The sequence below is a fragment of the Ceratina calcarata genome, unplaced genomic scaffold, assembly GCF_001652005.2.
Source record: "Ceratina calcarata isolate Rehan_Ccalc_2016 unplaced genomic scaffold, ASM165200v1 scaffold159.2, whole genome shotgun sequence".
NCBI lineage: Eukaryota > Metazoa > Arthropoda > Insecta > Hymenoptera > Apidae > Ceratina > Ceratina calcarata.
The window spans coordinates 15,440-26,905 of NW_017137177.1; the positions used below are offsets into that span (position 1 = coordinate 15,440).

General features: G+C 34.4%; 1 protein-coding gene across 1 annotated transcript in view; it reads left to right on the forward strand.

Moving 5' to 3' along the window:
• Nucleotides 1-11,466, forward strand: part of superdeath (Suppressor of ER stress-induced death) — a gene marked incomplete at its 5' end in the record, with an annotated part of 21,853 nt that overhangs the window by 8,971 nt on the left and 1,416 nt on the right. The window contains 9 exons of the mRNA XM_026819743.1: nucleotides 4,543-4,842; nucleotides 5,423-5,606; nucleotides 5,736-5,892; nucleotides 6,000-6,081; nucleotides 6,159-6,342; nucleotides 6,403-6,607; nucleotides 8,173-8,450; nucleotides 9,281-9,480; nucleotides 10,083-10,394. Coding sequence (XP_026675544.1) covers nucleotides 4,543-4,842; nucleotides 5,423-5,606; nucleotides 5,736-5,892; nucleotides 6,000-6,081; nucleotides 6,159-6,342; nucleotides 6,403-6,607; nucleotides 8,173-8,450; nucleotides 9,281-9,480; nucleotides 10,083-10,394 — 1,902 coding nt within the window. The remainder of the gene's footprint in view (nucleotides 1-4,542; nucleotides 4,843-5,422; nucleotides 5,607-5,735; nucleotides 5,893-5,999; nucleotides 6,082-6,158; nucleotides 6,343-6,402; nucleotides 6,608-8,172; nucleotides 8,451-9,280; nucleotides 9,481-10,082; nucleotides 10,395-11,466) is intronic.

The following is an 11,466-nucleotide window of genomic DNA, read 5'->3' on the forward strand; positions in this document are numbered from 1 at the left end:
ATATAGGTATATACTAAGTTTCAGTCTTTCTAGTGTTAATTAATAATTAGCCGTAAATTCAATAATTGATTTATTCTAGTAAATTACAAATATTAAAAATGTCTTCCTTGCTGTTGTAGGCAATTCTTGCTCGATGAATTAGTAAAGCGTGAATCGAAACTAATGTGTTCGAGTTTTTAAGTGCTTCGAATACCTGAACGATATTATGTTTTAATTGGTCTCGATTTTGATTATTTTGGGCATAAACTATTTCTTTCACGTGAATCTACAAATAAACATCGGGCGAATAAAGTAGACTCTGTCTAAGTACACACATACCAAACAAACTTTCAAACTCCATTTTCTCGAAAATCACACCACGTATGAAAAACTATATTCCTTGTTTTCGACTAGATTTTGTGTGAGGAATCCTTCCCTTGCCATTTGTACCACGATTTTGCAAACATCCTATATACACATATACATGTATATGTGTGTGTATATGCATAGTTTTGTGCTCGTACGAGCCTCGTGCTTGATTAGGTGCTAAGGAATTTGCAACGAAAATTCAATCCTCGTCCGTCCTTCACACTACTGGAAAATCAATATTACATACACTAGGAAATAATCAGAAATGATAATAAAAAATTAGAAATATGATGTACATTTATACTGATCGGTTCGTTTATGGTTCATTGATATTTAGCATGTGACAACAATAAAACATGATGAAATTTCACGTGATTGTATACAGTGCGCAAATTGTATACTTCTATTAATATTCGAACACATTTTCAAACGGAATAATTTTTTTAATATCAGACAAAACAGCTCAATTTTTCTTGAAATGTGAGAAGATTTAGTTTACTAGATAATATCTGACAAAAAGTTGGCATTGGTCGGAATTACGAAGAACAAATAAGACACGCGACTTATCTTCATTTGGATTTCCAATAAAACGTTTTTTGCAGACGTAACAAGTTATGTACAGGTACATAAAATTGAACGCAACGAAGCGTGTAAAAATTCTTCAATATATTTCAGTTGTAGGATGAAAATCGTGTAAACCTACGATTTTTTTCATTTTTAATCATCTGGTGCAACAATTGATGTTGATCTGTACAGAAGACGAAGATGTAATGGTGAAAATATGTTTAATGGTTCTCTAATAATTAACATTGAGATTTCATGTTTCCGTGTTTAAGTCAGTCAATGTTTAAGTTTAGACATTCCTTCTAATTACATGATTTTTAATATTCATTATTTGTAACAAAACCAAAAGTCAAACATACAGAATACTTATTATGAGTATTAAGATGCTATACTATCAAGCTACTAATCAAGCTATACATACATACAGGATGAGTCACCTAATGTTCGCATTTCAAATATCTTTGTTGTTTTTAAAGATACGTCAAATGTTTTAACAATAAAGTCCCTTTCATTAGGAATTCAGTGTCTATAATTATTCAAGGTCATTCAAGGTTACGGTTAGAGAAAATGTATAAGATTTGAAGTATGAAATGTATTTCATTAATGTTTGAAATGATGGCCATTTACATCGATACATTGCTGTAAACGAGTTCTGAAGGAACGTCGAACTCTGAAATGACCTTGAATGACCTTGAATAATTATAGTCACTGAATTCCTAATGAAATCACTATCATTGTAAGTGTTTAGAAAATGGTGGTTCCATTTAAAGAAGGTACTATTATCGTAGGTGTTTAAAAAATGGTGATTCCATTTAAATAAATGAAGGTGACCTTCTTATCTCTAAAAAAAATGACATAAACATAGAAATAATTTTGGTATTCTGTGAGCTCCACTGAACCATTCAACCTTATTCTTAAAACATTTGACATATCTTTAAAAACAACAAAGATATTTGGGTTGCAAACGTTAAATCACTCTGTATATCTCAGTTGCAGGCCAATAGCATAGACATGTGAGAAATAGTCCAAACACCCGCAATAGGAGACTTGGAACTAGGCAGTTGAGAGAAAGAAAATGAATTTGAAAGTTATATTCTTTCTATCAGTATGTAAAAGAATGACAAAAATTCCTTGAAAATATTTTTCGATATCTCTTACAACAAAATGATTAATACATTGGATACTCTATTTCTTATGTCCATTGGAAACTCGTATACTTTGAAAACTTTATTTTTTTCTATCTATGATGGAAACTCAAAAATCGTAATTTTATTATATATAATATTTCAGAACTTGAATATATATTATTGTTACATAAGAGGCACCTTTTTAATTACTCTTTCTTTTGCATAAGAATCCGCAGTTTCGATTAACTATAACGTACAGATTAAACAATCATAATGAACAGATCGAATAATCATAAGAAATAAACAAAATAATCCTACTTGTTGAGTAATTTGCAATTTATTATTCTCAGTGTATTGTTTCATTATACCTCGATATATTTAATTTTTTATCAAGTAGGCATAATCCACGTAATAACTGTTGGTTGCGCATTTCCGTGAGCACGCGGGGAGCATGTTACAGCTGGTAATTTACCATGAGACGGATGTAACACTCCTATCATTTACTCGAGTTGAACGCGGAGGTAATTTCTAGAACTCGGTGAAGAACGTGTTCGTTAACTCTGTAATCAATTTGTTTGTGCGAGACATACGGTTCAAGTTAATTGTTCATTAGATCCAGTAATGCGACTCGGAAAAGTTAATCGTAGTTAGCGTAGAAAAAAAGTAACAAGGCAATTCGAAGATCTGCTGTTATACAGGGTGTTCCGGGTTTTAATGGACAAACTTGGGGAGCATATCCTATTTGCGAAAATAAAAACAAAATGTTATTTGAATTTTTCTCAGAAATGCTTTATTACAAAGTTATAAACAAGTAAAGTTAGAATTGATGACGACGGGTTCTACTTTACTTAATATTGAAAGATCGAACGTATTTATCGGATTATTTCAAAATGTTGTTCTTGGGCGCAAATACAAGGTTGACATCGATTTTTTATGAAGCTTATTACACAATAAATCTTTTCATAATTTTGTTGCATTTCAGTAACATAATTTCATCCTTATTTTCGCATGTAGGATGTACTCCCCAAGTTTGTCCATTAAAACCCGGGACACCCTGTAGATATACGTAAACGACTTTATGATTATTGTTAGACTTCAAATTTTTATTTTTTTTTTATTAAAAATGACAATGTATATTTTATCAGCCACAAATCATCGAGTTCGATAATTGTGTAAAATGTATAATAAATGGCGGGTCAATTGAATAATTCAAGTCTTGGAAGCAGTTCTACTTCGAACAAAATTATCCCGGTTATAAAGTAGTTATCTATGATACGGCACACAATTGAATAATTCAAGTCTTGCAAGTAACTCCACTCTGCACAAAATTATGTCGCAGTTTATGAGTCAGTTGTATTAGGATAGAGTGGACCCACTTACTGGAAAACTTATATGGTCGTTCGTTTCTATCCTCATACTTTTCAATTAACTATTTTCAAATCATAATTCACCATACATGTTATATAATATTTCTTCATCTGGCTCGAAATTATGTCACAATTTATGAAGCAGTTGCATTACGGAAATGCAAACGCACTTATACTGGAAAACTTTAGATGGTCGTTCGTTTCTTTCTTCATACCTTGCAGTCAACTATTTTCAAATTTCACTATAGATCTTAAATAATACATTCCCATCTAGCTCGAAATTAGGCCACAGTTTAAGAAGCAGTTGCGTTAGGAAAATGCAGAGTCACTTATACTGGAAAACTTTAGATGGTCGTTTGTTTCTTTATTCATATTTTTCAGTCAACTATTTACAAATTTCATAGATCTTAGATAGTACATTCCCATCTGGCTTGAAATTAGGCCACAGTTTAAGAAGTAGTTGCATTAGGAAAATGTAGACTCGTTTATACTGGAAAACTGGTGGTCGCTCGTTCGGTTATTTATGTTTTTCTTTGAACGATTTTCAAAGCGTAGTTCACTATGCATTTTTGGAGTTTCATCCGGCGTTTAGATCACATGAAATATGCAAAGCCATTAAACGAAGTGGAACATACGACATATACATATACCCCAATTAATATTCGTACACATTTTTAAATAGAATAAAGTTTTTATTATTGTGCCAAACAATTTAATATTCTTTGAGGTGTTAGAAGACTTAGTTTAATATAACAAAAAATGTAAGAAAGTTGTTCTTCGTCGAAATCTTGAATAAAATAGTAAATGGGATTTTCAATTTCCTTAGTCTCTAAAAATTTGAAACATGTTAGATTTAAATAAGTATGATAAATATGCAAAGTTTTAATATTGCTATGAGCTACGAATGACAAAAAATTAAAATAATCGTACGTTTTTTCTGCGGTCTACAACTGAGATAAATTGGAGAATTTTTACGTGTTTCTACATGTCTAACTTTTTTATGTTTCCATCAATTTTTATTAAACTTTGTACATGTATATAATTTACTTTGTGATGTGCTTCTCTTGATTATTGATGCGTGCGACATGCGATATTATCATATGAAATGATTACTCTGAATGTATTTGTTTAATTAGGCCTGGCCTGCCGACGTACTTGTGGGACCATTACGAACGATCGGTGCCGATGTCCACGTATCTGGTCGCCTTCATCGTTTCGGACTTCAAGATGTTGAAATCCGAGTCCGGGAATTTTAGAGTCTGGGCACGAAGCGAGGCCATCGAACAGGCGCGTTACACACTGGATATCGGCCCAAGGATACTCAAATACTACGAGGATTACTTCAAGATCAAATTCCCGTTACCTAAAATGGACAGCGTAGCTCTTCCCGATTTCTCGGCTGGGGCCATGGAAAACTGGGGCTTGATTACCTGCAGGTTTGTTCCACAAATAGTCTTCTATTTTTATACTATGTATACTAAATTTTTATACTAAATATTATAATTAAAAATAGTATATAATTATAATTAAAAATTTATTTTAGATAGACATTTCTTTTATTACATGAGTATTGCAATATTCATTCTCTTTTAATTTATTCTGTACATTTTTTCTTGCCATTATGCTTCATACCAAATTTAGTTTTTTCACAATTTTTTGTATCCATTTAAGTCGTCAAAGAAGGTCAAGTCGTTTAGTTCAATTTTTAAAAAGTTATTCAATTTTAAATAGCGTGTGTTCAGTTTTGCTNTAGTTTTTTGTATCTAAAATAAGTTGTTGGATGCTGCGTCACCCAATACATTTTTATAGAATTCATAGAGCTCATCTACTGATGTGCTATTTTTGTATTATTAGAACAATTTATACCAAATTTCATTTTTAATAAACCTCTAAAATATATTAATGAATTTGTTTAATTAAAATAGGCTTGTTTTATGGAGGCCTTGTAATGGCGTTACGCTTATGGCCTTGAAAACTGTGAATACGACTTACCTGATTTAATAATTTCATTTCCAGGGAGACAGCTATGCTGTATCAAGAAGGAGTTTCGACTAGCAGTAACAAACAACGAGTAGCTACCGTGATAGCTCACGAACTTGCTCATCAGTGGTTCGGTAACTTGGTAACTCCAGTTTGGTGGTCAGACCTTTGGTTGAACGAAGGGTTCGCCAGTTATGTAGAAAACATCGGTATGAATGCAGTAAGTTCATAACATAATAATGTGACATTCCAGACATAATAATGTGAAAATAACAAATTAAATTCACACCTTTCATTCACTTTTGTATTTACGTTATTATTGCATATTGTTGTTGTTTCGATTCTCCAGGTGGAACCAACGTGGAAAGTCCTGGAACAATTTGTTGTGCATGAATTGCAAACTGTTTTTGGCTTGGATGCTTTAGAATCCTCGCATCAGATTTCAGTGGAAGTCGAGCATCCTGATGAAATCAGTGAGATATTCGATAGGATTTCTTACAACAAAGGTAAAACGAAATAATATTATACAAAAATTATATCATATTAAATTATACATAAATTTTAATTATTTAATCTGTAATATAATAGTATAACAATGATCATATTTAAATAGGCGCTTCCATAATAAGAATGATGGATCATTTCCTCACCACTGACGTGTTTAAACAAGGCTTGACCAATTATCTGAATGCAAAGTGAGTATCCTTTCGTGCATAATTAGACTGCAAATTTTTTCATGAAATTTATATTTGGATTTATGTCATTCTCATAGGGCGTACCAAAACGCGGAGCAAAACGATCTTTGGGATATGTTGACAAAACAGGCGCACAAAGACAAAGTTCTTGACTCTTCGATGACGATAAAGGAGATTATGGACACTTGGACCTTACAAACCGGTTTCCCAGTGGTGACGGTTTCCAGAAATTATAAGAACGGCGGTGTAACGTTAAATCAGGTTCGTGAAAGAAACGAGGGCGAGTTTGATGATTTTTTTATCTATTTTCTGGGCTTGTAGGAACGTTTCATGCTTCGCAATGGTACCATAACGACCATGTCTGCTTCTGAACCACTTTGGTGGATACCGATCACCTACACTACTGAAAGTCAGCTAGATTTCAATACGACGCGGCCGTCTCAGTGGATGAAAGCCGTAAAGTCAATCACGCTCGATTTGAATCTGAAACGCGCGGAATGGCTCATTTTAAATATTCAAGAAACTGGTAAATATTGTATATTTATTAACTCATTACCAAATCACCGTCGTACCGTGAGGTAGTTTGGTCACTCCTTGACTTGTTGAAACCATAATTTCAATTAATAAAGGGAAATATGAATATTTATTCAAAAATGCGTGGGTTTAAATGTCCTTGACACTTTAACTCTGCATTGGGTACCGTGGGTACAGTTTTACTCCATCAAGTCCGTTAAATCCTAATGCCTCTGCTGATCTCTCTCTCTCTCTCTCTCTTTATTAAATTATACATAAATTTTAATTATTTAATCTGTAATATAATAGTATAACAATGATCATATTTAAATAGGCGCTTCCATAATAAGAATGATGGATCATTTCCTCACCACTGACGTGTTTAAACAAGGCTTGACCAATTATCTGAATGCAAAGTGAGTATCCTTTCGTGCATAATTAGACTGCAAATTTTTTCATGAAATTTATATTTGGATTTATGTCATTCTCATAGGGCGTACCAAAACGCGGAGCAAAACGATCTTTGGGATATGTTGACAAAACAGGCGCACAAAGACAAAGTTCTTGACTCTTCGATGACGATAAAGGAGATTATGGACACTTGGACCTTACAAACCGGTTTCCCAGTGGTGACGGTTTCCAGAAATTATAAGAACGGCGGTGTAACGTTAAATCAGGTTCGTGAAAGAAACGAGGGCGAGTTTGATGATTTTTTTATCTATTTTCTGGGCTTGTAGGAACGTTTCATGCTTCGCAATGGTACCATAACGACCATGTCTGCTTCTGAACCACTTTGGTGGATACCGATCACCTACACTACTGAAAGTCAGCTAGATTTCAATACGACGCGGCCGTCTCAGTGGATGAAAGCCGTAAAGTCAATCACGCTCGATTTGAATCTGAAACGCGCGGAATGGCTCATTTTAAATATTCAAGAAACTGGTAAATATTGTATATTTATTAACTCATTACCAAATCACCGTCGTACCGTGAGGTAGTTTGGTCACTCCTTGACTTGTTGAAACCATAATTTCAATTAATAAAGGGAAATATGAATATTTATTCAAAAATGCGTGGGTTTAAATGTCCTTGACACTTTAACTCTGCATTGGGTACCGTGGGTACAGTTTTACTCCATCAAGTCCGTTAAATCCTAATGCCTCTGCTGATCTCTCTCTCTCTCTCTCTCTTTCTCTCTCTCTCTCTCACCTTTTTCTTATTCAGTCTTTCTCTATATGCCTTTCTTTTATTTCATATGTCACCTTGTATCATCTCTCTTCTGTGCCACTTATCTTTATTAGTTTCCTAATCTCTTCTCGTCTCTCTCGCACTTCTGTTTTCCCCTTTCATACATTTTGGACCCCTTTTTCCGGTGTTATGCTCTATAATATACATAGATACTCTAATATACATAGATTCTATATTCTACCCTATCTCTTGACGTGTCTTATTCATGCCTTTCTCCTTTTTACTTCTCTTCATCCCTAATTTCAATCCATAGCCTAATGTTCTCCATGGACTTGAAGGACGGTGCACAGTAGACGGATAATTGTAATTGTGTATGTATTTCTTTCCTAGGTTACTATAGAGTGAATTACGACAAGATGAACTGGCAGATGATAATCAGGCAATTGAAAAGCGAATCCTTCAAGGATATATCGACGATCAATCGGGCTCAGTTGATAGACGACGCGCTGAACTTGGCCAGGGCTGGAAGATTGGATTATGCTACCGCGTTAGACGTCACATCGTACTTGGGACACGAGACTGAATACTTGCCGTGGAAGGCCGCTCTCACTGCCATGCACTATCTGGATGATATGTTGATCAAAATGCCTAGCTACGATAAATATCGAGTAAATGCAAATTCTAATTACTCTATTATAGTTTCTCATATAGTAGCAGTAATCGTTTATTTCATGTCTTTCGATATTGAAAGGGGCGTTGGTAATAAAGATATTTTTCCAGACACCTCACTAGCACATATCGCTTTCTTCTCTATGGTTGGTATTCAGAGTCGTTGCTTATTCTTAAGAACGTCTTAAGCATTTGTTTAAGTCCCTGTTTCCTGTACAAGACAGAGACTGGAAATATGGGATAGACAGGAATAGCAAATTCTTAAGGCGATCTTAATAAGCAACGATTTTGATTACCGGCCTGTCACCACGTGAATCACAGTTTCTCATATATCCATAAATTATTTGTAGGGATAAAAAGTGGTTCAGTAAAAAATGAGTGAAATCAGTAAAAATCGTTAAATTTTCTTTATCAGTTAATTATTTGAAAATTATTTACAAAAGTAAATCTTGCAGTATAGTAGAGCAACAGTACACAAATTCCATCTGTCATATAAATTCAAGCTNCTTTCTTCGGCTATAACTTGTTGAAAAATTAAAAAAAAGTGATAAATGTTAAAGGACGTATGCTGCAGATTTTTCACAAACAAGTCAATTGATTACCTAGGATTTGAGATTTCATGTAAACAGTGTTGTAAGACAGTCTCAGTAAAACATAACTCACGTAATTTTGATTGCTTTTACTTTAAAAAAATTTGTTATGCATCTTAAATATCGATAAAAACATATATGTCAAAATCTAATCTGAAATAATTGATTTAGAAAAAATGTCTAAAAAATGAGGTTTAAAATCAGCCAAAAAATAAATGTTTCGTGCATTCTTTTTGTAGGTATACATTTTGAAGTTGCTGGACAACGTATACAAGCAAGTAGGGTTCATAGATAATCCTGGCGATCCTCAACTGACAGTTTTCACCCGCATAGACGTGTTAAGCTGGGCATGCAGTTTGGGTCACGAGGATTGCGTGAAAAACGCAGTAAAACAATTCTACAACTGGCGTAACACGCCCAATCCAAACAAAAATAATCCGTAAGTCTCCAGAGTAATTAAAGCTCCACCAATACTACCATCGGGCCACACTTTTTCGTTCAGGACTTTGTTAATATTTGAGCAGAAAATGGAAGAAGGTTTTACTAGAGTTCCATCGCCTTTCAGAATACAGGATGTCCCAGAATTCATGATTCTCCTCTAAGAGTGTGAGAAAGGGTAAATTCTGAGTAAACTTTCTTTTACTTTTTTCTACGATTATTAATAACGAAGTTATTAACGAGAAAGTATGAACCAACGATTCGGAAATAATTCCGAGTTATACATTGTACAGTCTAGAAATTCGCGAGTACCAAATATCGGATCACAAAATGCAATCATGTCTTGCGTGTTATGAGTACTCATTTTTTAAAATAGAAAATACCAGTTTAGCTAGTAAAATTTCTTAGTTCTTACTTTTCATGTAATACCTAAGTTTCCGTAAAATCATGCATTTTTTCGGAAACGTTACGTGATAAAACAATTCGGGATTTGTTATTGTCATGAGAACTTCAATAACAATCACGTAGTGAATATTGCAAAAAATGAAAAAGTTTTTTGTTTGTGTAATCGATGTACTAATTAAACGTTGAAACTGATTTTAGAATCTCGCCGAATTTGAAAATGGTCGTCTATTGTACGGCGATTCGAGTCGGTGGACAGGCAGAGTGGGACTTCGCTTGGAGGCAATATCAGGAGACAAATGTCGGTTCCGAGAAAGATCTTCTTCTGCATGCCCTTGGTTGTACACGGGAGTTGTGGCTGTTGAATCGTTACTTGGATTGGACCATTACCGAGAATTCCGGGATCAGAAAACAGGATGCCAGTCGTGTTCTCAATTCTATTGTCAGCAACCCGATCGGGCAGCCCCTCGCGTTTAGTTTCCTCAGAAACAAATGGGACCGCCTTTGGGACTAGTAAGTACAAAGGCTTTTAATCAATTCTTTTTGATTCCGATAAAATAATTAAATTCACGGTGTCTCAATATTGATGGTACAACCGTGAAGCCGGTAATTGTCATGGACATAGCCAAGTGCATGCGTACTATACTCGAGAGCCTATATAGGACCGAGCACAGTTCAGTTTTTGATCGTTCTTCGCATCTCAATGTTTTACCATGTGTACTGACTAGGGATCGTATAATTTTTCCCTCGGCCGGAAAGTGGGGACGACGCGCCCATGGTAGGGACTGGTACTTGATGGGGGTATGCTAGGTATGGTCAGCGTAGGCGCATGAGGAGAATAGTAATGGGGATCGAAATACAGGCGAAAAAGAGGGGGAGCGAGCCGTGCGGGAAAAATTATACGAACCCTGGTACTGAACCGTGTGGAGGGAGTTCGCTGCGATCCCCACCACTTTCCAAGCTGCGCGAAACAGTCCTAGACTCTCGGAACCGCAAGCATAGGAGAAAATTCATAGTCCATTTTCTGGAGAATAAAGCCTGAAATAAAAAAAGTTATTACATATTTCCGATTTATTGTCTCATGTACAATCATTCACTTTACGGTTGGACCATCAATACTGAGACACCTTGTATAATAATTTTACACAATTATGCTTTTAGTACATTGATTTCATTTTGTAATTATCGTTTCTGTCACTAAAATATATTATTCTCTCTTCTACCTGTTCTTTGACACAAAATATTATATTATTACTGCTAATTTTTTTGCAAAATACTACTTTTATGGTATCAATTTGACAACTTACGTATGGATCGAATTGCTTTTTATAATTATCAATTATTATGATATGCCCTTAACATTCCATATTTTATGTATTTTTATGTATATTACATACATATTTTTTTATAAATCATTTTTCTTATATATCAGTAATCTAAAATTACGTATAGAATTATATAGAAGAAAGGCAGTGTGTAGAAATTGGGATGTGAACAGAACTTGGGAATATCTTATTATTCTTCTCCCCAAATGAATTACTCTGATCGTCTACCTACATCATCTTGAATTAGCACGATATTAATC